This window comes from Gossypium hirsutum, chromosome A06 (assembly GCF_007990345.1).
Source record: "Gossypium hirsutum isolate 1008001.06 chromosome A06, Gossypium_hirsutum_v2.1, whole genome shotgun sequence".
NCBI classification, from domain to species: domain Eukaryota; kingdom Viridiplantae; phylum Streptophyta; class Magnoliopsida; order Malvales; family Malvaceae; genus Gossypium; species Gossypium hirsutum.
Genome location: NC_053429.1, coordinates 124,744,105 through 124,770,967, shown reverse-complemented (window position 1 = coordinate 124,770,967; position 26,863 = coordinate 124,744,105). Strand labels below are relative to the sequence as shown.

At 36.2% G+C, this 26,863-nt stretch overlaps 2 protein-coding genes and 1 long non-coding RNA gene across 3 annotated transcripts; all 3 read left to right on the top strand.

The window, feature by feature from the left end:
- The first annotated feature begins 4,515 nt into the window (after positions 1 to 4,515).
- Positions 4,516 to 11,133, top strand: LOC107962385 (acetyl-coenzyme A synthetase, chloroplastic/glyoxysomal). The gene is made up of 18 exons (XM_016898755.2): positions 4,516 to 4,929; positions 5,088 to 5,234; positions 5,360 to 5,515; positions 5,602 to 5,724; positions 5,846 to 6,014; positions 6,494 to 6,576; positions 6,672 to 6,773; positions 6,855 to 6,943; positions 7,051 to 7,141; positions 7,528 to 7,641; positions 8,040 to 8,116; positions 8,215 to 8,293; positions 8,447 to 8,515; positions 8,594 to 8,769; positions 8,895 to 8,951; positions 9,450 to 9,540; positions 9,637 to 9,735; positions 10,583 to 11,133. The coding sequence occupies exons 1-18, from the start codon at positions 4,591 to 4,593 to the stop codon at positions 10,766 to 10,768; spliced, it is 2,247 nt and encodes a 748-aa protein (XP_016754244.2). The 5' UTR covers positions 4,516 to 4,590; the 3' UTR covers positions 10,769 to 11,133.
- Positions 11,134 to 22,442: 11,309 nt separating this feature from the next.
- Positions 22,443 to 23,057, top strand: LOC121230794 (uncharacterized). The gene is made up of 2 exons (XR_005928931.1): positions 22,443 to 22,672; positions 22,988 to 23,057. It is a non-coding gene; the product is annotated as an uncharacterized lncRNA (long non-coding RNA).
- A 712-nt stretch (positions 23,058 to 23,769) lies between these two features.
- LOC121230793 (uncharacterized) lies at positions 23,770 to 26,619 on the top strand. The gene is made up of 3 exons (XM_041116218.1): positions 23,770 to 24,157; positions 24,526 to 24,712; positions 25,673 to 26,619. The coding sequence occupies exons 1-3, from the start codon at positions 24,057 to 24,059 to the stop codon at positions 25,886 to 25,888; spliced, it is 504 nt and encodes a 167-aa protein (XP_040972152.1). The 5' UTR covers positions 23,770 to 24,056; the 3' UTR covers positions 25,889 to 26,619.
- Positions 26,620 to 26,863: the final 244 nt, after the last annotated feature.

The window sequence follows — 26,863 nt, the reverse complement described above, 5'->3', positions numbered from 1 at the left end:
CTCACTCATATGCCCTAAGCGCATATGCCAAAGTTTAGTAATATCATCATCTGATAAGGAAGAGGAAGCGACAGCTGCATCACCAGTAACAGTAGAACCCTGTAAAACATATAACTTGGCAATCTTTCTCTGCCCTTTCATCACAACAAGGGACCCTTTGGAAATCTTTAAAACCCCACTTTCAGCTGTGTATCTGTACCCTTTTGAATCAAGAGTACTCAACGAAATTAAATTTCTTTTCAATTCTGGAACATGCCGCACGTCACTAAGTGTTCTGACAACTCTATCAAACATCTCAACTTTAATTGTTCCAACACCTGTAATTTTACATGAAGCATTATTTCCCATCAAAACAACACCTTCAGATACTGTTTTGTAAGTTGTAAACCAATCCTGATTGGGACTCATGTGGAAGGTACAGCCTGAATCAAGAATCCACTCCTCGCTTACTTTAGAATCATTGACAGAAGCGACTAGAAGTTCACCATCGCTGTAGTCTTCTACAACATCAGCTTCACCGAAATTTTCTGGTTGTTTTCCCTTTTGATTTGCAGCCTCCTTTTTAATCTTATTTTGTAGCTTATAGCACTCAGATTTAATGTGCCCTTTCTTCTTGCAGAAGTTGCAAGTTTTACCTCTGTTTGAAGACTTCGATCTACCCTTAGATTTACCACGAGGATTCCGTTCCTGTGTCTTACCACGATTATCATCAGCATTCCGATTTTGTCTCTCACGAACAATGAGACCCTCTCCCTGAGAGTCGGGTTTAACCACAAGATGCTTCATCTTATCATACGAGGTTAAAGAATCATAAACCTCATCAACTGTGAGAGACTCGTGGCTATATAAAATCGTGTCTCTAAAGGTTGAATAAGACGGGGGCAACGAACAAAGTAGAATCAACCCTAGATCTTCCTTATCATACTGAACCTCCATGGCCTCCAAGTTTGAGAGAATTTCTTTAAACACTGTTAAGTGTTCGTGTACAAACGCACCTTCCTCCAAACGATGAGCATAAAGACGTTGCTTCATATGCAACTTGCTTGTTAGAGTTTTCGACATACATATTTGTTCTAGCCTCTTCCATAATGCAGCGGCAGTTTTCTCTTTCATCACATCCTGCAAAATTTTGTTGGACAAATGCAAATGTAATTGTGTTAATGCCTTTCGATCCTTACGCTTCTTCTCTTCATCTGTTAATGTCGAAGGCATTTTATTTATCCCTAGCAGGGCATCCTCCAGATCCATCTGTGCAAGAACTGCTTGCATCTTAATTTACCACAACGCAAATCTGGTGTTGCGATCCAACAGCAGAATTTCATACTTCAAAGACGCCATTACCGTGATCAAGATGAATAACCCAAAAGCTCTGATACCAATTTGTGAAAAATAAAATAAAATAAAATAAATAAAGAACACACAAATTTTACGTGGAAACCTTTTCGGGAAAAAAACCATGAGCAGAGGAGAAGAAAATTCACTATGTCGAAAAATTTTAATCAAATACAAGAGGAATAGACTATGTCTATTTATAGGCTTGCAAAGCCATATTCTAGTAGAATTGAAACACTTTATCCTAATCAATATAAAATAGATGGAGTTTAATAAGGTTTAAAAACCTTATTCTAAAATAAAATAAAAGAAGTCTAGTTCTATATGGATTTTACTTTTATTTTATTTTCCATCGTATTTTATTTAAATAAGAATTTGAGTCACTTAATTCTAACAGAGATGGAAAAACGAACTTAAACTTCAGGAGCGATTCAACACTATGGAGTGTCACCCTGGTTCCTATATTGTTAAAGGTGATGGATGGAATAGCTAGATAGGAGAACGCCATACCAATACGGTGATAAGTTCTAAAACAAGCTCGGTAGACGCCACTAGCGCAACTAAATAAGTCTTTGAAACTTGTACGAGATATGAGAGGAAGTAAACCTCACAGAAACAATGTTTCATTAATAAAAAATGTCAAAAAGTTCTTTTCAAATGAAAAGCAACAAGTATTTATAGCTAGAAACCTAGGTTAGCCGAATAGGCACATTCATAGCTTCATGGCTAAGTAATTCAACTTTAAATGAGCTGGAAAACTCTAGAATAAAACCATACGGATTCTATGTCTTTATTCAGCCATTGGGACGCCATTAAACAACTTCTAGATGAAAGAAATTAAGCTGAACGTATTTGGGAAGATTTGAAAGCTAACTAGCCTTCTTGGAATGTTCATAATGCTTAAATGAGCTCCTTTAATCCTTCATTGAGAAACTGAACGTGCAACAGCATCCTAATGGGAGTTTTGGAGCACGAACAACCCAAATGGTGTGAACACTTGAACTCTAATAGCCCCCAAGTGTGAAAGGACGAATTTAAATGGCCTGTGTGTGTGAATGCTATGGCCGAATGGGCATTTTAATGTGAAAGGAATGTCCAGCTTGTGTAAACACTCATTTGTCTCTTGCATTACACGAACAACCACTTTGGGGAAGATAAATGAGCTGCTGATTTTAATTCCAGCTTTAAAACTCCTTTAATGCCGTCCATGTGGTGTGTACTTGCACCAATTAAATAGCAACATTAATTCACCTTAGGACATCATAAAAATCGGCTGCTCAAGACGCATTAAAAACAAACTCAAACTAAGACATAATTAAAACATGTAATTGGTCTGGACAAATTAAATAACAACAACCATTAAATTTGTTCAAATTCCTAACACATTAAAATCATGCACTAAGTAAAACACATTTAAACAAAATGAGAACAAATTAAAGATATCCAGATTTTAAACGCAAAGTAGACAATAATTATTTGACCTGAACCAAGTTAAGTAAATTAAAACTAATGTTGAATTTATTAGAAGGATAGAAGAAACGAGCTGGGAATAAACGGAATTAAGCTTAAATGAGCTGGAATGAGCTCAAGTGAGCTGATTTGAGCTGAATGGAGCTCGGACAGCTGAAGAGGAGCTGAGTTCGACTTGCACAAAGGTGCAAGGATTCTTTAGGGAGCTAGTCCGAGCTTCGCCATTATCATGGAGCTTTAATCCATCCCAAATTCGGGTGAATAAAGCTGAAACAACTTCTTGGAAGAGCTAGCTTGGGTGATTGGGCATTCGGCAGCTTAATGAGCTTCTTGCTCGAGCTTGTAGAACTTCGGGGCGTGCTTACATCAAAACCTATTTATAAGTTTATATATAAACATATCTCACATAATGAGACTTTGGGTCTATATAAAGATATGTTTTATAAGTTTTATTTACACATTAATTGGTGGCACAAAAAAAAAATAGTGTTGCCACTTTGGGTTTTTATAAAAGTTTATTCTCGTAAATTTTCAAAAAATTAGTCTATTTTTATAATATTTAAAAAAATGATATTTTCTGAAAATTTAGTTTGAGCACAGACAAAAGCGTGCCCACATAGGCCTATTTTTACTGACACTGAGTAAAGCGAGTCCCTGTCAATGCGCTTTTCTGAAATTTCCCCTTAAAATGCTTCCACGTAGACATGTTTTGGATTTTTTGGCCCATTTTGATAAATAAAATTTTAAATGACCCATTTCCATAAATAAAATTAGAAATGAGCTTTTTTTTTTGTAAAATAGTCCTTTTATTATCATATAACATTAATTGCTATTATGAAATTATTACTATTTAATGTTAAAAGTACTCTTTTATATTCAAATGTGTTAACCACCAATAAGAAAATGCCACTTGTCAACATTATAGCAAAGACAATTAGGATTCTTTCATTTACCACTTCAATTATTTTAGTGTATTCATATGATATAATTTTTTTTAAACATCGGGATTAAATTATATATTTTTATGATATTACAAATGTAATTTTATTTTTTTAATATTTTATAGTTTTATATTTTAAAAAAATTAAATTAAATTATTATCTTTTTTGATGTTAGTATAATTTTATCATTACTAATTTAAAATTTTATAAATTATAACAAGATCTAAATGGAAAATTTTCTATTTTAGGGTAGCCGAGGCCCCTACTAGCCTCCTAGTTCTGCCACTGCAATTTCTCAAAATTTGTATCACTCATACATGCATTTCAATAGCTTCAAACTCAAATCTTGATACGTAAAAGAGTTCACTCTCTAAAAAGTATCACCTTTTTTTTTTACATGATACAAAAATCAAAATTTTTCTTTAAATACTCACAAAATAATATCAACAAATTTAAACCAAGTCAGGAGTACATTCTACAACATTTGAAAATATTAAAAAACTTTTTGAACATTTAAATATTAAAATTAGAAATCAATTTTATATTGTACATCCATCTTCTGTAAGTTCATTAAAGACTAATCACTAGTTACGAATTTTCTCCATACTTGAAGCAAAAATTTAACTCTCGATCTAATTAAGGAAGAAAAAATCATTACTATTTTACTAAACTCTCGTGATTCTTTTATATATATTTTATGTATCTGATAAATGATATTTCCAATGCTATGGGCATTTATATATATGAATAGAAAGTAGAGCAAAAGTCTCGTAGTAAACAAATACATACACATAATGGAAAAGTTATAACTTTATAGCAAAGCTTTAAGCTTGAACTATAAGATAAAATGAAGAGCATCAGCATTTCCCCCCGCCCCATCATTCCCCTTTTACTTCCACAGCTTGAACATCGCTATAAAATATCCCGCCTCAACCATCGCTTGCCTCTTCTTCACCTTGACAGTGCCGGCCGGTCACTCTTGTTGATGGCCTCTCTCAACAACCACAACCACAACCACCATTTCCGCCACGCTGATTCCACTGCTTCTCCGCCTTCCTCTGCCGTAGCCAAGATCTCTCATTTGAAGGCCGTTGTTTTGGGTGACGCTCCTGCTTCTGAAGAGGACGACGTCGTTCTCCCCAGCCATGAATTTTCTCGTCAGGCTCTTGTTCCTTCTCAGCAAAAGGTTTCTTCTCATTGTTCCTTGAATTGAATATTGCTTAATACTGAATTGTTATATGATCATGGCTTTTACGGTTTAGCTTTGATCTGAGTAAATTAGCTTATGATTTGGTTACGTGATTGTTGTATAATTGGCAATTCTGGTGGGTGATATGAGATCAGTACCTGGAAATGTATAAAGCATCGATAGAAAATCCGGCTGGGTTTTGGTCAGGCATTGCATCATCGGAGTTTTACTGGAAACAAAGATGGGGAGATCAGGTTTACTCTGAGAATCTCGATGTGAGGAGGGGGAATATCAAGATCGAGGTCTTTCATTCATTCATTCATTCTCTTTTAGCATGTCTTTTTTTTTGGGTCTTGTATTCTTGTTTAGTTTAACGTTTGGGTCTATGTAACTGTAATCTGTTCCTTTTGTTTCTGGTCTTTACCAGTGGTTCAAAGGCGGCATTACCAATGTGTGTTACAATTGCTTAGATAGAAACATTGATGCTGGACTTGCAGACAAAATTGCTCTTTATTGGGAATCCAATGAACCTGGCTTTGATGCTACTTTAACTTATTCCCAACTACTCCAACGAGTTTGCCAGGTCTCTTTCAGCTTTTGTACTATTCGCTGCATGTTTTCGGTTTTGTTAATTGGAATCACTTTTGATTTGTTGCATCTTGTTTGCAGCTTGCTAACTACTTGAAAAGTGTTGGTGTTAGAAAGGGCGATGCTGTTGTTGTTTATTTGCCTATGTTAATGGAACTCCCTATTACTATGCTTGCATGCATGCGCATTGGTGCAGTTCACTCGGTACATGACTCCCTTTTTTGCACATGAAAAAGGATGAACAATGTCAAACAAACAATAAGAGATTACTTTGCTAATTTCTTCTTTATCATTGGACGAATTCCCACCCCCATTGCACTTTCAGGTTGTCTTTGCTGGGTTCTCTTCAGAATCTCTTGCCCAACGAATTGTGGACTGCAAACCCAAAGTTGTTATTACTTGTAATGCTGTTAAAAGAGGTCCTAAGACCATCTTCCTCAAGGACATTGTTGATGCTGCCCTTATTGACTCTGCCAACAAGGGGATCTCTGTAGGTTGGTAAAATTTAAGAAATCATTAATTTTTTGAGCATAGGTTCCTCCATAGCAATTCATGCATATTTAGACTGGGCAAATGGAACCCATTTAATCTCATCAACTTTTGCTTAGTGCTATACAATGGACCACTTATCTTTAACCTAAGTTTTATTTTCTATATAATGAAACTTTTAGTACAACAGTATTTCTTTGCTCTACTGTTCCTTCGCATTCATTCAGTATGTTTTAATATCCAAAGGGGAGGTGGTTGCCAACTGCCCTCACATAACTGATGGAGATTTCCATGTGTTTGTCAGATCTAAATTAACATATCCAGATCTTTAGCATCATGTAGAGCATGATTTATGCTTAACAGGTCGCTGAGTCTTTAACTTTTAGCTATGTTGCTCTGCTGATTACTATCACCAGTGACACTAATGTGATTATTTTTATGACTCGTATGCTCTCTATCTATATTGATATCTTCTTTTGTGCAGATGTGTGCTTAACCTATGAAAACCAATTGGCACTGAAGAGGGAAAAGACTAAATGGAAGGAAGGAAGAGATATATGGTGGGAGGTTAGTGTAAAAACAGAAAATTATTAAAGTTTGATGGTTCCTGGTTTCAGTAACCGTAGTTTTACAATGGAGTGACGTTTTCATACCTTTTCTAGGATGTTGTCCCAAAATATCCAACTTCTTGTGACGTTGAATGGGTGGATGCAGAAGATCCCCTTTTTCTGCTGTATACTAGTGGGAGTACCGGGAAGCCAAAGGTATAATTATTTTGATTGGTTGAAATATTTTACATAGTTTCTCATTTTCCTTTCTTATGCTCTAATATGAACTTTCAAAAGGGTGTACTTCATACAACTGGAGGATATATGGTGTACACAGCTACAACATTCAAATATGCATTTGACTACAAAGATTCTGATGTTTACTGGTACTTTGGACACTCTGCACCCTGGTGCTCTTAAAATTTTATAAATTCTTGCTGTTTATAATTCTATTGTTGCCAAGTCTTTGTTAACATCTTTTGCTTGATTTTAGGTGCACAGCTGACTGTGGTTGGATTACAGGGCACAGTTATGTTACTTATGGACCCATGCTTAATGGAGCTACAATTCTTCTGTATGAGGGGGTAAGGGTTCACAATTCCTATTTGACACGGATAAAGAAATTATAAGCTTCCAGTATTGGCAACTAGTCTAGTTTTATATACATCTGGCACACGGATAGTGTCTATGTTGTAATTTTTGGTTCCCTGAGACTGTCATTGAGGACTGAGGCAAAAGAAGTGGCAACTAATTTGGATTAGTTAAAACATGTTGGAAGAAACATAATGGTGTATGGAAGGTTTGACTAAGTCATGGTGTTTCTGAAAGTTTATCTAGAGAGCAACTAGGTTTGACAAGCCATTAATAAGCACTAACTGCCAGATTGTTATAGCATTTAAACCAAATATTTTTGTTAGAATATATTATAGATGTTTCAGTAGATAGCAACATGTCCTATTGGAATTTGCAGGCCCCAAATTACCCTGATCCTGGACGATGTTGGGACATTGTTGACAAATACAAGGTGACCATTTTCTACACTGCCCCTACCTTGGTGCGCTCTCTCATGCGTGATGGTGATGAGGCAAGCTATTTCTCTAATCTTGTTTATCTTGGGTTCGGGATGTTTATCAGAGATTTTTTGAATAAAGAGAGCTCTTTGTTTCTATTTTGCTTCATTTATTTTTTATATTTGATACTCACCTTCATAATTTCCACAGCTCCAATCTACTTTTGTCTTCAATTTTCATTCAATATTGCTGTCTAAAATTAAGTAGGAGTAATAAAGAAAGGAACTTGTTTGAGTTTTGCAAGCATTCAGTCATTTTCTTTGATTCTGGAATGAAAGTTTACTTGAATGATCTACGAGAATATCCTTTGGCCTGCAAAGATCATTTGTTGTGTTTGGAGAACACCATCGCTGGAGTTCTTCTTGATGTATTTCCAAATTTGTATTGATAATCACTATTGCTGACTATGCAGTATGTTACACGCTACTCAAGGAAGTCCCTTCGTGTCCTTGGAAGTGTTGGCGAGCCTATTAATCCAAGTGCTTGGAGGTTCTCAACTTTATAAGTTTTCTTTGTATTTTTGCCTCTTTTCTCTTTTTATATATAAACAAACTGTTTCTCACCTAAAAGGGTCCCGGTTACTATAGGTGGTTTTTTAATGTAGTTGGAGGGTCAAGGTGCCCAATTTCTGACACTTGGTGGCAAACAGAAACAGGTGGCTTTATGGTAAGTACTTTTCTTTTTTCATGTTACATATTTTGGGAGCATCTCCTCTGGAAATATTCTCATAAGTATTTTTCACCTGGAAATTTAGTTAATTTTTCTCTGCTTTAGATGATATTTCAACTTTTGATATGTTTTTCTCATCTTAACTGGCAGATTACTCCTCTACCAGGGGCCTGGCCACAGAAGCCTGGTTCTGCAACCTTTCCTTTCTTTGGAGTTCAGGTTTAACACCCTGCTGTTATATAAAATTAGTATTTTTCTTTTCCTTTTCGTTAATCTCTTCTTATTGTATAACGGCAGCCTGTCATAGTGGATGAGAAAGGAGTTGAGCTTGATGGTGAGTGCAGTGGTTACCTGTGTGTGAAAAGCTCATGGCCTGGGGCATTTCGAACTCTGTATGGTGACCATGAGAGATATGAGACAACATACTTTAAGCCATTCCCTGGATATTATTTTACTGGTGATGGATGCAGCAGGTATGTTGGTATAACCCTGAATTTGCTGTTTCATTGGTTTGCATTTTTTACTAGCATAGAGAATTTGACTCTAAGCTACACCTATACTTATATCCATTTATTCTTTGTTGCGGTTTTCCTTTCAGGGACAAGGATGGGTACCACTGGCTTACTGGAAGAGTTGATGATGTTATCAATGTCAGGTATTCTATTCTAAGGTAAAAGTACTATGGAGGCCCCTATACTAGGAGTTAGATTGCATTTTGCCCATTCTACTCAAAAAATGGTCATATGAGTCTCTGTATGTTAGATTAAAGAGCAAATTGGTTCCTTCTGTTAAAAAATTCATCCCTTTGTACTGTTAAAAACTAGTGTGGCTGACAGAATGATCTGATGCCATATGGTGTTCCATATGTAGCTTATATTGATGTACAGAGATCAGTTTTTAACCATAACAATGGATTAAATTTTTAACAGAAGGACCAGTTTGCTCTTTGATCTAACATACAAAGATTAATTTGCCCATTTTTTGAGTAGAGGGGCTAAAATGCAATCCAACTCTAAGCATTGGGGCCTCTATGGTACTTTCACCTCCATTTTAATAAAGTCCCTCAGTTATCTGGAAACTAGCCAGCCTGTTGAATGTTCCGTATCTGCTTCTTTTCTATTGCCTGTCAGTGATATTATCTCAATGTTTGCAGCGGGCATCGTATTGGCACAGCTGAGGTGGAATCTGCTCTAGTTTCTCATCCTCAGTGTGCAGAAGCTGCTGTGGTTGGTGTTGAGCACCAGGTATGCTAAGGTCTTGATGCATTTATTTTAGAATTATAAGCCAAGAGACATGCTTGTGGTCCATAATCCTAAGCTTTCATTTTCCGTTGCCCTTAGGTTAAAGGGCAGGGCATATATGCCTTTGTAACTCCAGTGGAAGGCATTTCTTACAGTGAAGAACTCAGAAAGAGCCTTATACTCACCGTGCGAACTCAGGTTTGAATTTATTCCTATGGGTTGCTGCAAAAAGACAAACTTAACCTAACGCACCTTACTTGATGAAATTGTTGATACTAGCATAATCTTGGTCTGCTGACAAACTAGCAAAAAGGGAAAAGAAAAAAAAAATTGTTGCTTGCTTATGCTTAGGAGCTCTCCTATTTAACCTACATGATATGTAGAATATAAATATGAAACATGTAATAGATTAATCCTTATTTCTTTTTAAGAGATGATCTACACCGTCACCATAGACATATTAGTTGGTGAATGTATATGAGAAGTCCCTCTATTATATGGACTTGATCAAATTAGTCCCTTTACTATTAAATAAATCAATTTAGCCACTGTACTATTGAAAAGAATCGCATAAGGTCAAATTGAAATAGAGTTAACATTTATTGTTTAAAAAATATCATTTCCTGTTTAACAGAGTTAATATTTTGAAAGTTTTTATAGTTCTGTAAATGAATTCTTTTTTTTTAGAATTGAACTACAATTGCAAAAAAAATAATTTTTATATATTAAATGTTAACTTTGTTACTATTTGGACTTATTTAATTCTTTTTAATATTATAAAGATTAAATTGATCCAGTCCCTATAGTACAGGGACCTCCCAAGTACTTTAAACCCATATTAGTTCCTAGTCAGCCTTGCACTTTTGGAAGTGTGGTCCTTGAAAAGATATTTGCTATGATCTCAAATAGTTTTCAAATTTTGTTGCTTTGACCATTACCATTCAGTTGAACCAAAAATTTAAACTGTAGCCATAGCTACCGGTTTCCTTACATCCCGAATAGTTAAACATTGGTTAGTTAAAAGGTGTATGTGGGTGGTTTGCAGATAGGAGCATTCGCGGCACCTGACAAAATACATTGGGCACCTGCCCTTCCAAAAACAAGGAGTGGGAAGATAATGCGGAGGATTCTGAGGAAAATCGCGGCCAGACAGTTGGATGAACTCGGAGACACAAGCACACTAGCCGATCCAGGCGTAGTAGACCAGCTTATTAAACTTGCTGATACCTGAAACTGAAACAGAAAAACACACTAAAGTACCTGGTCAAAGAACCAACTTGTTGCTGGATATCATTCCCATTTCGACAGTGAGTTCAGTATCTTTCTGGCTCTTTCTTTTTATCTTGATGGCTTATATAGCTTCATCTAGTTTGATTTTTAAGTACTTAATTTGTCTCTTTTTTTTTTACTCATCTTTGGAGGTTGCTTCATCCATATTGATATTTTTATTTTCTAACCCCCCCCTCCGGGCCCCGGCCAACCAAATCTTTGTATGTATGTAAACTAATGTACATTTGTACTCTTTCAAAAATAATATGGTGATATGATAATAATAAATTAATAAATGAGGCTGAAATTTCCTGCCCTTTTCAGCTATTCGTCCCTATGGCCTATATGTAATTAGCTTTGTGAACAGTTGTGGATCATTAATGTTGACACCATTTTTCGGATAAAAACAGGGTCGACTTGGGTTTTGAAAAAAATGAAACAGGAGTCGCCACCAATCTTTTTTTTATAAGGTGTGATTGGATCACCTCAAAAAGCGGTTGTTTTTAATAAACGGTTTGATTTTATTAAAACAACAAGTTTGGTCCGCGAAATTCAGAAAACGGATTCGGGAGTCAGTTACGCACGAGGAAGGATTAGCACCCTCGATACGCCCAAAATTGGTACCTTAGTTGATTACTTAATGTCGAAAATTGAAAAACTTAGAAGAATTTAAAAAAATACGATCCTTGTATTAAAACGTTGAAAATTTTCAGGAAAATGGGCATATTTCACATTATTCGAGAAAGAGAATCATATCCAGTAAGTTAGAATACAATGTCTCAAATTCCTAATACGTGAATGAATGCCAGAATTTTACTTATTTAAAAGATATTTTACTATCTCGGGTTTAGGAAAGGGATCATGCCCAGTAAGTTAGGACACGATCTTTTCTTAATTCCCGAGATCGTTTCAAAACTTGAGTTTGAAAAGATTAGTGTGTTTAGATTTATTGTGGAAATCGAAACCCAGTAAGTTAGGGTACGATCCTCTCGAATCTAAACACAAAATATCATTTTTTTAAACAAATTTTATTATCGAGTGAAATAAAAAACATGAAGTCGTAGTAAAAAATGTGAAAGCAAATTACATTGTTATACATGACAAAATCATAATGAATACAAGAGTGTAAAAATGATACGAGCAATAGTAACAATATAAAATAAATAAAAGTCAAACCTACAATCATATAAAATAACAATGTATATAAACAAATAAATCAAAACTTCCATTCAAAATGATAATAAAATGAAATAAATAGTGAACACAAATAAAACGTAAAGGAATATATATATGTATAGAAATGTAAATTAAAATATGTGTGTATACGTAAGTTACAAAATATATGAAATATATATAAAGTATGTTTTAAAATATAAAGAAAAAATAAATATATATGAAGTGTATGTAAGTATATAAATATGTATATATAATAAAGGTGTATGAAAATATATTTTATATACATGTATTTATAAAAAATGCATATAGATATACATAGATGGTTTTAAGCTATGAAGTATGAAAAATATGTACATGTATGAATTATAAAATATATAAAATATGTACATATATATATGTAAAAATATGTATTTATATTTATAAAGGTTAGAAATATGTATGTGTATTATAAATATATATGCATGTATAAATAAATTATAAAATAGGTATGTTTATATGTATATATATATATTACAAAAAAAATGTGTATAAGTATATGTAAAAATATATAATAATATATGTATATATCTATAAAAGCAATTATAATAATAATAATAATGCAATAACAATAATAATATAAAATTTGTAAAGAAAATAAACAAAATCACTAAAGGATCAGATTAAACATTAAACAAGATTCGGGGAGTTCAAAGCGCAAATAAACGACAGGGGAGGGATTGATCTGAACACGCATGTAACATGGAGGGTCCATCAAAGAAAATTACCATTCCTTTAAAACGGCATAGTTCGAGTAAGGACGAAGTTGAAAATACGAAAAAATTTTGGGTAAATTTAAAAGATTAAAAGAACCTAATTTTAAAGCATTAAAAAAGCGGAAGGGCTAAACGCGCAATTAGCCCTTCCGTTAAAACACGCGGATCCCCTAAGGCAGACGGGTCGGGTCTCGGGTCAGGAGCCCAAAACGACGTCGTTTTGGGGCTGTCCTGACCCTATCCAAACGGTGCCGTTTTAGCATTTAGTATAAATACAAAAAAAACCTAAAAAACAGATTCAGATCCTTCTTTAAAAAAAAAATAAAAAAATCAGAGAGCTTTGGAGCTCTCTCTCAAATCTGACTGCCTCCGGTCATCGGGCCGACGTCCGTCGGCAACCGCACGCGGTGGTTGGAGGCACAAAATGGGCCATTTTTGGTCCCCTTTAGAGCCGATCGTCTCTCGGACATGGATTCGAGGCCGAATCCCATGAGATGAGCACCGTACCCGAGAAAAACGAAGGGAGGTCGTTCGTCTCCTCTCCGTCCGGCACGGCGCAGGTAAGGCCTCTTCTCCTCGTCTCTTTTTTATTTTCGTTACAAATGAGTAAAAATAATAAATAAAAATAAAATAAAATAAGAAGAATGCAAGAACAGGAAAAAGGAAACGCAAGAATCAACCTTTTATTTTAAATCTTTGATTTGCATTCTGTTTTTATTAAACTGTTGTCCCCTCTACAATGGTTTGCAATCGGTTTCTTTATACCGAAACAATAAAATGAAAAATCCCCCCCATCTGTTACATTCTTTGAATGGCTTTTATAGCCTATTTTTGCTACTGTTTTTGCTTGCTTCCTGTTTGCTTCCTTGTTGCAGGCAATTGATGGTGAGAACAGGGTGATGGGACGGTGCGGCGGTGGCAGTTGTGGCAGGGCAAGTGGGTGTGCGGCAGAAGCAAGTGAATACCCTAGGTGCGGCGCACCTAGGGTTAGGATTGTTGTTTTCTGCTGAAGATGGGTTCTGGTTTGGGTATTGGGCTCATTGGGATGGTTTTTGGGCTTAGGTTTTTAGTCTGGGCTATTGGGTTGTTTGGTGGGTAGTTGGGCCTTAAGCCCGGGCTAAAATTGGTCTGTACAGCTGCCCCTCTTTGCTCGTTGTCGTGTAACGAAAACAGAGCAAAGACTAAGAAAGACCAATTTTTGCCCGGTCTCGCTGAGTCTTGACTTCTCTAACGCCTCACTTCAAGGAGCTTTATTTCAATCCACTGTGGCTTGTCGTGTCGATCCATTCCACTACACTTCAGAAAGATACGACTTGTAGCTTCAATCCACTTTGCCGCGACTTTAGGGGGTGAGATTCGTTGCTTTAGTCTGCTCCACTGCAATATCAGGAAGATAAGACTAGATGCGATCTGCTCTACTGCAACTTTAGAGAGGTAAGATCTGAAATCTTCAATCTATTCCATTGTTAACCAGGGAGATAGAATTATCGGCTTCAATGTACTCCACTGTAGTCACAAGGAGGTAAAATTTGCCATTACTTGATCTACTTCACTACTGTTTAGGAAGACAAGATCTGAAATCTTCAATCTATTCCACTGCCAACCAGGGAGATAGAATTATCGACTTCAATGTACTCCACTGTAGTCACAGGGAGGTAGAATCTGCCATCTATGATCTTCAATCTATTCCACTGCCAACCAGGGAGATAGAATTATCGGCTTCAATTTGCTCCGCTGTAATCTCAGGGAGATAAGATTTCTGGCTTTAGTTTGCCCCACTGTGACTTCAGGGGACAAGATCTGAATTTCCAACCTATTCCACTACAGGTCAGGGATATAGGACTTGTGGTTTGAATCCGCTTCCTTACACTTGAAGATAAGATTTGCTGTCTTTGATCTGCTCCGCTACGGCTTAGGGAGACAAAATCTGTAACCTTTAACCAGCTCCAATGCAACCGATGGAGGCAAGGCTTTGTTTTTGATCTGCTTTGCTGTTAATGCAGGAAGGCAAGATCTGCTTCTTTAACTAGCTCCACTGCAATCGATGGATGCAAGGCTTTGTTTTCGATCTGCTTCGCTGTTAATGTAAGAAGGCAAGATCTGCTTCTTTAACCCGCTCCACTACAATCGATGGATGCAAGGCTTTGTTTTCGATCTGCTTCGCAGTTAATGTAAGAAGGCAAGATCTGCTTCTTTAACCAGCTCCACTACAACCGAGAGAGGCAAGGTTTGTGTCTTCGACCTGCTTCACTGTCAATGCAGGAAGGCAAGATCTTTTGTCTTCAACCAGCTCTATCACAACCGAAAGAGGCAAGGTTTGTGTCTTTGATCTGCTTCGCTGTCAATGCAGAAAAGCAAGATCTTTTGTCTTCAACCAGCTCTATCACCACCGAAAGAGGCAAGGTTTGTGTCTTCGATCTGCTTCGCTGTCAATGTAGGAAGGCAAGATCTTTTGTCTTCAACCAGCTCTATCACAACCGAAAGAGGCAAGGTTTATGTCTTCGACCTGCTTCACTATCAATGCAGGAAGGCAAGATCTGTAACTTCATTAATCTGTCCCTTGGGGAACATGACCTGTATGTTCTATTTTATGAACCTAATTGTGCCTAGTGATTAGGATGACATAATCAGAATGAATCAAATGCTCCTAACTAGATATGTATGAATGACATTTGAATGAATGCAAAATGTCATGAAGATGATTCCTTAATGCTTAGGTTAACATCACGTAAAAACTTATTAAGGTTTTATCACTGACGTACTACAACGCCTTTTTGCTCGTCTGGTATATCCAAAGAAACACTTAATCTGGTTGCCCCCCACTGTAAACCTTAAAGTTTAATCCATTAGGGCACAAAATTTGTACCATCATTCTCCATCTACAATCCAAGGGTAGAAATATGGTTTTTCCTCAATCCTCTTTTATCACAATTCAAGGATATAGGATCTTAATCTTTCTGGTCCCCCTTACACCATTTCCAGGGTGTCGTTTCAAAGACTCATGCACAAATGAAGGCTCTCTTCTCCGAGGCAACCTCTTCCTATTGCCTAGTGATCATTGCTTGCTTGTTTATTTAAGCTTTTTCATTGACACGACATCTTGTCCTTTTGTTCAATCAATGCATTTGTCAACAAAATCCAAAGAGAAAGTCCAAACTTAGACTCTTCCTTCTCAAATTTCCAACCTTCAAATTTGGCATGTTCTAAACAATAGTCCTGTTTCAGGTTCCTGTATTATTTAGAAACTTTTCAGAGTAATATGCAAAACTTCCTTTGTGAAAGTATTATTAGTCCATTAATCATTATTCCAATGCTTGCAAAAAAGGTCATAACAATGGATAAGAATAAAGTTGGTTCTGAGCATAGCTCGAAAGAACAAATTATCGAAAATAGTGAAGAAGGACAACAAAAGAATTAATTGGGAATGTATATCTTGGAAAGAAAGAAAAAGTATTCCAAGAACAACAAATAACATGAGAATTGGGTGCCCCAGATATCACAGCTTGAACTTCTCTATACAAACTTTCTGAAGACCCTTTTGAGTTGGACATGTGTTTAGGAGATCTACAATGCTCTGTCGATGCCCCCAAGATGTCGCCTATCCTTTCCTTTTGATTCAGGTATGGCAAGATCAACACATGCCCCAATATGAACAAAACTTGAGCAGCTTATATCACCTCATGCCCCATTTTGATCAGTATTTGAGCCGCCCTTTTCGGGTTTTCAGCTCAGATCCCCTTTGGCCTAAGGCGCCCTTTGCGGGTTTTCCCCTTAGCCTCTCCATTTTTACTCTTTTCATTTTCCATTTTCATTCTTCATCTTTTTCTTTTTTTGAACTTCATTGTCTTACAATACAGTGACAAACTGTGATGTCTGATTTTGAACCGATTACAGCCCAGTTCAATACATTTTCCCATACCATCGTCTCTGGAATTCTATATTGGCATATGATGACGTTGACGCATGCTGTAGCCTTTATCCATTTGATGAAGTAATTAATGATTTCAATAGTGAAGCAATGCCCATGGTGATGTCCATGCCCCATTTTGCTCAAAATTTGGGTCACCCTTTTTGGGTTTTCAACTCAAAACCACTTTTGGTCACAAAGCGCCCTTTTTGGTTTTTCGCCTTGGCCTCTTCTTTTCTTTTCTTTGCTTTTCATATTTTTATTTTGACTTTGATTGATTTCTCTTTTCTTTTTATTTTTATTTTGATTTTATTTTGTTTTTTTCTTTTCCTTTTCCCTTGTTTTTGAATCGGATCTAAACTCTTGGGATTAGACAAGTCCTTGTTATCCCCTTCAAAGGATCTTCTCGAATTTCCTTTATAGAGCCTTTTAGGGTAAAACTACAACTGGAAACTCTTGATCTTCTTCTCCCATCGGGATAAAATCCAGCAACATCTTGAAGGAATAGAAACTCGACTTCAAACGGGCAAAGCTATGCTGAATTGACGAGAACGGTATTGCCCCGGCAAAGAATTGCATCGTTCGCACTGTAAATTTCTGACATCGTGCTGTTGTGCAGGTTTTATTATAAGAATCGAGGCATACCCTGGTATGATCATACAAAGACATCTTTGAATTTTTCGTCTCTGTAGGCAGGTCAATTCTAGTCTTCATCAAGCTCACAATTTCTAATGATTCACTGAGAGGTAGGATCTGTTTATCCTTTTGTTCTACCATCCTCAACAAGTTTAGAGATAAGCTACGCTCTGTGTCAACTTCAAAGTCGTGAGATCCCTCTAAACACATGTCTCGCTCAAAAGGAGATTCTAAGTTTGTGGCAGTGTCATTCATGTCGTTGATATCCAGGGACCTATTGTAGGTACAAAATAATATATAAAGAATGTATGAATTTAAGAATAATTATCTGCACAGTATGATTATGAATGAACGAAAGAATGATTTGGATGGAAGAATAAAAGAATAATCAATGAAAAAATATTAGTTCAAAAGATCGCAGAGATGCATTCCATTAAAATAATGACGTTCAGACATAAGCCTTTTTCACAAAAGACTTCTTGTTGCTCTAGGCTGAAAGCAACAAGTGTGTTTTGAATATTACTGTGAGTAAGCTCTAAATACTACAAAGGTTTCTTTAGAACACTCCTAAGTTTATAAGGGCGAACATCTAATAAGATCCATTCTTCAGTTGCTTGTGCATTGCTTTCACTCCACTCGTCAATTATGATTGGGTAATGGATTTTCCGCAGTGGAGGAATCATCAAATTTAACGATGCCCATACTGATAAGCCTTTCAACCAGTTTCTTAAAGGCAATGCAGTTTTCTATGGAATGCCCCGTATTTCTCGCATGATACTCGCATTGTGCATTCGCATCGTGCCATTTGGGGTACGGAGGCTGTGGAGGTTTCGTGTAGAAAGGGGCGACAATACGTGCGTTGAATAAGCTTTGATACAACTCCTTATATGACATCGGAATTGGCGTGAATTGAAGGTTCTCAGTGCCTTGCTTCACATACGATTCTTGTCTAGATGAACCTTGCTGACTAGTAATCACCTTTCTTGGCTGTGTAATCGATTTGTTGTAGGTGTTCACATTGCTCACCTCATTTTCCTTCTTCTTTAAGTCTGACCTCCTATTATTTTCTCCAGCATCGATCTTTCCACTTCTCACGGCACTTTCAATCATTTCACCGCTCATGACTATGTCTGAAAAACTCTTCGAAGCACTTCCTAACATGTGGGTGATGAACGGGGCCTTCAATGTGTTGATGAAGAGCATCGTCATTTCTTTCCCTAGGAGTGGCGGCTGAACTTGGATAGCGACCTCCCTCCACCTTTGTGCGTATTGCCTAAAACTTTCATTAGGCTTTTTCTCCATATTTTGAAGGGTAATTCTGTCAAGGACCATATCAGCTACATGACTGTATTGTTTCATAAAGGCTTGTGCTAAATCCCTCCAAGAACTAATCTGGATACGCGTCAATTAATTGTACCACTTAGACGCTGCCCCTGTGAGGCTATCTTGAAAGCAGTGTATGAGCAGTTGGTCGTTGTTGACGTATCCGGCCATACGCCTACAGAACATAGTAATATGAGCTTCTGGGCAGCTGGTCCCATTATATTTCTCGAATTCTGGCATCTTAAATTTGTAAGGAAGCACCAAATCCGGAACTAAACTCAGATCTTTCGCATCTATTCCCCGATAGCCGTCGATACTTTCTATCGCCCTAAACTTCTCTTCAATCCATTTCCATTTCTCCTCAAACTGCTTTGGTAACTCCTCCTTCATCTTGTCTTTCTCCGCTACTTCATCGAAGTTCGGGACAACCAGATTATCGTCAGGACTAGAACCAGATCTGCCCTGAAGGTTCTTCGGTATTGAAGCGTCACCTTGAAAGTGCTGAGGCCTAATCGGAACAGAAGATCTTCGTGGATGTGGTTCAATCTGTACTTGCGCATGCGGAGGCGTGAAACCTGGAGGATAAAGTGGCTCATCATTGTTTCCTTCTTCATCGCAAACCACAGGATTTTTCCCTTTATCCACTCCCTTGGTTATTAATTGCGTCAATTTAGTCATTAGTTCATCCTGAGACTCCTTCATCTTTTGTGCCATGTCTTTCTGGATCTTTTCCATATGTTCTTTCATTTGCACCTGTAACTGGTCTTGCATCTCTTTTTGCGTTTGCTCCAGTTTCTCTAATCTTTGATCCATTTCTTTGGCTTTGCGACGAGTACCGTAAGGATGTTTGGTTGATTGGTTTTCCAGATTAGCTGAAATAATTTTACATAATTAGGGTCACTTCGTGAAAATCTAATGCATATGATGCAATGTAATGCAAATGCATGAAATGAATGCCTAAAGAGACGTTGATTCTGATTCAATTACATTTAGGAAACTTTTCTAGAAAGCAAATTCCCTTACATAAAACGGATACATGTACGACCTCACCCTCATATTCCAAGAAACAACATCGATTTTTTTCTTCATCCGCATGTTTGAGGTAATCTCACCAATAGATGCCATTGCTAGCTCATTTTGTTGATCCTGGTTGCGATCCATCATCTGCCCATCTTCATAAGGCTCGTCAGCTTGTTGAAGGCTTTTGGACAATCGTCTCGAATCCCCAGGCCACCAAGCAAGGTCACGAACTCTTCCATCGCCATTCTTGTGTTTCTCAGAATATGTTTGGGAAGTCGTATTGTTTTCCACTTTATCAAGGAATTCGTATTCCATGACAAGCTTTCTAATTTAGTAATTGGATTTGAATCCATATCTCTTTCCTAAAATGCAATGCAATCATAATCAAAACAAAACAAGATCGGTTAGTAAAAAACAGAAGCAAACAAGGAAAACAAAAAGTACCTAATCGGGTAGATACTAGGGGTTTGGAGTGGCTCTACCTAGGTTAAGTTCCTAAGTCTACTATATGAGGGTTGGTTCTAAAGTAAGGGTACCCGAACCAGCAGATTCCTCGATCCTCACCCATTATAGGCTCATACGGACTGAGTTCAGTTCAGGGGAATACATTTCCCTATGGCCATGCGGAGATGAAAATCTCACGAAGACATAGGTACGGATGTATCCCGAAAGCGATTCACTATCCCATGCGGAGGTGAAAACCTCACGAAGGCGTAGCTTCTCACTCCCACTTAAAAAGGGTGTGACCAACGGTCATGCAATGCAATGCAAAGATATAAAAGTTTAAAATACGAAATATGATGAAAACTATAACTCAAAACAAATGAAATACAATGAAAGGATCGTATATTTAAACTAAGTTTTTGATTTTTGACAAAAAGACAAAAAATAATCAACTCATGGCTTGACTCTCGTGTTTCGTCCCCAGTGGAGTCGCCAAGCTGTTGACACCATTTTTCGGATAAAAACAGGGTCGACTTGGGTTTTGAAAAAAATGAAACAGGAGTCGCCACCAATCTTTTTTTATAAGGTGTGATTGGATCACCTCGAAAAGCGGTTGTTTTTAATAAACGGTTTGATTTTATTAAAACAACAAGTTTGGTCCGCGAAATTCAGAAAACGGGTTCGGGAGTCGGTTACGCACGAGGAAGGATTAGCACCCTCGATACGCCCAAAATTGGTACCTTAGTTGATTACTTAATGTCTTAATGTCGAAAATTGAAAAACTTAGAAGAATTTAAAAAAATACGATCATTGTATTAAAACGTTGAAAATTTTCAGGAAAATGGGCATATTTCACATTATTCGAGAAAGAGAATCATATCCAGTAAGTTAGAATACAATGTCTCAAATTCCTAATACGTGAATGAATGCCAGAATTTTACTTATTTAAAAGATATTTTACTATCTCGGGTTTAGGAAAGGGATCATGCCCAGTAAGTTAGGACACGATCTTTTCTTAATTCCCGAGATCGTTTCAAAACTTGAGTTTGAAAAGATTAGTGTGTTTAGATTTATTGTGGAAATCGAAACCCAGTAAGTTAGGGTACGATCCTCTCGAATCTAAACACAAAATATCATTTTTTTAAACAAATTTTATTATCGAGTGAAATAAAAAACATGAAGTCGTAGTAAAAAATGTGAAAGCAAATTACATTGTTATACATGACAAAATCATAATGAATACAAGAGTGTAAAAATGATACGAGCAATAGTAACAATATAAAATAAATAAAAGTCAAACCTACAATCATATAAAATAACAATGTATATAAACAAATAAATCAAAACTTCCATTCAAAATGATAATAAAATGAAATAAATAGTGAACACAAATAAAACGTAAAGGAATATATATATGTATAGAAATGTAAATTAAAATATGTGTGTATACGTAAGTTACAAAATATATGAAATATATATAAAGTATGTTTTAAAATATAAAGAAAAAATAAATATGTATGAAGTGTATGTAAGTATATAAATATGTATATATAATAAAGGTGTATGAAAATATATTTTATATACATGTATTTATAAAAAATGCATATAGATATACATAGATGGTTTTAAGCTATGAAGTATGAAAAATATGTACATGTATGAATTATAAAATATATAAAATATGTACATATATATATGTAAAAATATGTATTTATATTTATAAAGGTTAGAAATATGTATGTGTATTATAAATATATATGCATGTATAAATAAATTATAAAATAGGTATGTTTATATGTATATATATATTACAAAAAAAATGTGTATAAGTATATGTAAAAATATATAATAATATATGTATATATCTATAAAAGCAATTATAATAATAATAATAATGCAATAACAATAATAATATAAAATTTGTAAAGAAAATAAACAAAATCACTAAAGGATCAGATTAAACATTAAACAAGATTCGGGGAGTTCAAAGCGCAAATAAACGACAGGGGAGGGATTGATCTGAACACGCATGTAACATGGAGGGTCCATCAAAGAAAATTACCCTTCCTTTAAAACGGCATAGTTCGAGTAAGGACGAAGTTGAAAATACGAAAAAATTTTGGGTAAATTTAAAAGATTAAAAGAACCTAATTTTAAAGCATTAAAAAAGCGGAAGGGCTAAACGCGCAATTAGCCCTTCCGTTAAAACACGCGGATCCCCTAAGGCAGACGGGTCGGGTCTCGGGTCAGGAGCCCAAAACGACGTCGTTTTGGGGCTGTCCTGACCCTATCCAAACGGTGCCGTTTTAGCATTTAGTATAAATACAAAAAAAACCTAAAAAACAGATTCAGATCCTTCTTTAAAAAAAATAAAAAAATCAGAGAGCTTTGGAGCTCTCTCTCAAATCTGACTGCCTCCGGTCATCGGGCCGACGTCCGTCGGCCACCGCACGCGGTGGTTGGAGGTACAAAATGGGCCATTTTTGGTCCCCTTTAGAGCCGATCGTCTCTCGGACATGGATTCGAGGCCGAATCCCATGAGATGAGCACCGTACCCGAGAAAAACGAAGGGAGGCCGTTCGTCTCCTCTCCGTCCGGCACGGCGCAGGTAAGGCCTCTTCTCCTCGTCTCTTTTTTATTTTCGTTACAAATGAGTAAAAATAATAAATAAAAATAAAATAAAATAAGAAGAATGCAAGAACAGGAAAAAGGAAACGCAAGAATCAACCTTTTATTTTAAATCTTTGATTTGCATTCTGTTTTTATTAAACTGTTGTCCCCTCTACAATGGTTTGCAATCGGTTTCTTTATACCGAAACAATAAAATGAAAAATCCCCCCCATCTGTTACATTCTTTGAATGGCTTTTATAGCCTATTTTTGCTACTGTTTTTGCTTGCTTCCTGTTTGCTTCCTTGTTGCAGGCAATTGATGGTGAGAACAGGGTGATGGGACGGTGCGGCGGTGGCAGTTGTGGCAGGGCAAGTGGGTGTGCGGCAGAAGCAAGTGGATACCCTAGGTGCGGCGCACCTAGGGTTAGGATTGTTGTTTTCTGCTGAAGATGGGTTCTGGTTTGGGTATTGGGCTCATTGGGATGGTTTTTGGGCTTAGGTTTTTAGTCTGGGCTATTGGGTTGTTTGGTGGGTAGTTGGGCCTTAAGCCCGGGCTAAAATTGGTCTGTACAATTAATATTACATCTTAATTCATGAAGTTGAATCAATAAGTTTTTCATGTTTTTGTCATAAATTTAACTGACATGACGAATCTACCAGACAATCTTAATATAAAATCTTCTATTCTAGTTGCCAAAAATGCCTTCATCTTAGCTTTAGCAACAATTAAAGATTTAAGGTACCCACCAAAGTACGAGAAATTTACTATGGGTAAGTGTTAATTTGATGATTTTAAATTTTTACATTTTTGGATTTTAAAATTTCTGTCTTAATCAAATGGTAAAATTAAATTCACTAAGTTTTATTATTTTCTAAAAACAGCAAATATATTATCATGTATAATGTTACGTGAACTTGTTATTTTCATATATTACTCCTAAAAAAGCTAGTTAATAGGTTTAACTAGTTATATGCGTCAAGATAAATTTCAAAATTCGAAAAATATTAAAGATTAAAAATGATTTGATTGAATATGATTCCTTCAAATTCTACTGGGTTTCAAGAGGAGCATTTATTTCATTTTATCCCCACCTTTGAGGAAGCAATTGTAATTGATGTGGCGGTAAAAGGTGTACTGGATGCAACAAATCACACAGCAGTTGTATTAAAAAGAACACCCAACCGAAACCTTTAGGCGAAGAGGTTGGAGGCAATCCAAATATTTTCGAAAATTGTATAAATATGAAGAGCAATGGGGGGAGTGTAGTTAAAGCGCCCGGCCAGAAAGGAGGGTGGAAAATAAATAAAACCTTTAAAGGGTCCAGGTAATAAATTCAGGACTTCCGGAAACTCGCGAGTTTCTTTCGTTGAATCTGTGAAGATGGCAGTGGATCTTCTTTCGTCAGAATTGGATGGATATGTTGATAATGATTTGTCGATGGCAGAAGGAGAGCGACTGGATAATTCTATCCATGATCGATAGTAAGATGAGTTTCTCCTTTCCTTCTTTTTTAATTTTTATTATGAATTTTTCTATTCTATCTTGGAATATGCATGGTGCGCAAATGTTAATCTTCCAAGAGTATTTCAAGAGTATAGCAACCAATATAAGTCGGATATAGTCAGTCTTCTTGAGCCTGGAGTTAGTGGGTCTAAAGTCGATATTATTATTGCTAAGTTGGGTCTGGAGAAATCACATCGAGTGGAAGCGATTGGCTTCTCTGGTGGTATTTAGTTAGGCTAGAAAAAATCTATTGATGATAAGGTGTTGGGTAATCATCCTCAATTCATTCTGGTTGGCATTTGCTTCTCCACTCTCAATTGATTTTTATTGCCTTTGTGTATGGTAGTCTTGATAAGCAGAAAAGGAAAGTTTTGTGGAGGGATCGGAGCCTTTCTATTCCGGTGGGGCAATGTCCATGGTTGGCCATTGGTGATTTTAATGCCATTTTTTCTTCAGAAGATAAAAAAGGTCGAAGATGCCCTTTTTTGGTGAATTTATGGATAAGGCTCAACTACATGATCTGGGATTTCAAGGTCTTCCCTTTACTTGATGTAATCTTTTTGAGATACTTGATTAAGCTTTGGATGGAGTCCTTTTCAAATTGCTTGGTAACTAACCTCTAAAGGTGTTCATGGGCCGGGCTACCCGGACCGGCCCGAAGGCTCGCTTGAAATGTGAGAGGGTTTGGGCAAAAATATAGGTCTGAAAAATGGGCTTGGACAAAAAAAAAAGACCCGTTTAAAAAATGGGCCGGCTCTCGGGTAAGGTATTTTTAGCTCAGGCCTGGCCTGACCTGAATTCACTAAAGGACAAAAAAATCTGCATTTTTATTATTATTTTTTAATGTTATTTTCTTGTTGTTTTCTCCCTATTTTGCTACCATTTTACTATTATGTTGCTACTATTTTGTTGTTATTGTTTAGATATTGTATAAAACTTATTTTATTACTAATTTTGTTATTATTTAAAAGGCATTTGTTAATTATTATTATTTTAGAGACATTTGCTTGTTAAGTTGCATTTATCTTAGTGTTATTTAAGTCTACATATTTTTTAAAATTTATTTTTAATTTGTTGAGAAATATTTATTTTGATGTTTATAGTAGTATTTGATGTATTATATATATTTAAAAATAATATAAAAATAATATAAGAAATTAATGCAAGCCGGGCTGGGCCCGAGTTTAAGTATTTTTATTCGGTTCGGGTTTAGGCAAAATTTTAGGCCCGGTTAGGCTTGGATCCAATAAATGGACATGATTTTTTAGTTGAGCCCGGCCCAGCCCATGAACACCTCTACTCACCTCTCAAAATTTTAGGCCCAACTAGGCTCGGGTCTAATAAATGGGCATGATTTTTTAGTTGAGCCCGGCCTGTCCCATGAATACCTCTACTCACCTCCCAAGAATTAAATTGGATCATACGCCGCTTTTACTTAATTTACAGTCAGCCTCTAATTTTTCTAAAGGTCACCCCTTTCGATTTTTTGCTAGATGGTTGAAGCACCGGATTTTTTAGAATGTGTAAGGGACAATTGGAGATTTGATGGAGACATGACTAGAACGTTAGCTGATTTCACCGATAAGCTCAGGAATTGGAATAAGTGCGTTTATGGTCACATTAATCATCGTAAAAGGCAGCTAATTCACAAACTCTCCAACATACAACGGGTCATGGACTCTACTAGGTATACTTTTCTAGCTCAATAGGAATTGGAGGTTTGGGAGAAGATTGATAATAACTTGCATTATTAAGAGATGCTTTGGAAACAAAAATCGAGATGTGAGTGGTTAAAGTTAGGGGATCACAACACCAAGTATTTCCACAGATGTACAATACAAAGAAGAAATTTTAATAAAATAGTTACTTTGTATAACTCAAATGGGGAGTGGGTTCGAGGCCCTCAAAACTGAAGCAGTTAGTTTCTTTCAAAGCCTCTATAGAGAGGTTCCAGGACCATTGGAAAATATGCCTCCAAGTACTTTTCCAGGACTTGATCACAAAGACATCTGTCTTTCTTGCGAAATTTGTCACAAATGAAGAAATAAAGACTACCTTGTTCAATATGGCTCAACTGAATGCATCTGGCAGTGATGGTTTCCACACTTTGTTCTTTCAGAATCAATGGGATAATTTAAGAGGAGTTATTTGTGAATGAGTCAGGAAAACTCAGAATTTAATAATACCCTTATTATCTTAGTTCCAAAAGTTTCTAATCCTGAAAACCTTACGCAATTTAAACCCATTAGCTTTTGTTCAGTGTTATATAAATTGGTTATGAAGCTCATTGCGAACAGGTTTAAGAGTACATTTTCGAAGCTTATAATGGGTTTCATAGTGGGGATAAGTTGTAACAGTCTAAATTTCAGTGGTGTCGGAACAGTGATTCGAGATCACTAAATCCGACGAGTGAGAATTGGCTCAGTTTTATAAAATCTAGGTCTCAATACCTCATTTCAACTCAATTTATTTAATAATTTCTCTTTAAATTTTAATTTCGCCTATTTAAAAATATTTCTAATACTTGTTTAGTGATCTTGAATCACTATTTCGACACTACTGAAATTTAGGCTGTTACAACTAAAAAAGACAAGAATTAACTCATTTGATGCAAAAATTATGAAAAACCAGCTTAGAAATCCCTCTTATGGCGTTTTTGGCTGATGAAAATGAAGAAAAATAAA

Bases quoted from the DNA above. Each gene is read 5' to 3' on its own strand.
- LOC121230793 (XM_041116218.1), top strand. From the start codon at position 24,057: ATGGCAGTGGATCTTCTTTCGTCAGAATTGGATGGATATGTTGATAAT. The intron at 24,158-24,525 runs GTAAGATGAGTT...TGTGTATGGTAG, and splicing joins AATTCTATCCATGATCGATA to TCTTGATAAGCAGAAAAGGA. The intron at 24,713-25,672 runs GTCTTCCCTTTA...ATTTTTTGCTAG, and splicing joins ACATGATCTGGGATTTCAAG to ATGGTTGAAGCACCGGATTT.
- LOC107962385 (XM_016898755.2), top strand. From the start codon at position 4,591: ATGAAGAGCATCAGCATTTCCCCCCGCCCCATCATTCCCCTTTTACTT. The intron at 6,577-6,671 runs GTTAGTGTAAAA...TACCTTTTCTAG, and splicing joins GAAGAGATATATGGTGGGAG to GATGTTGTCCCAAAATATCC. The intron at 8,952-9,449 runs GTATTCTATTCT...CAATGTTTGCAG, and splicing joins GATGATGTTATCAATGTCAG to CGGGCATCGTATTGGCACAG.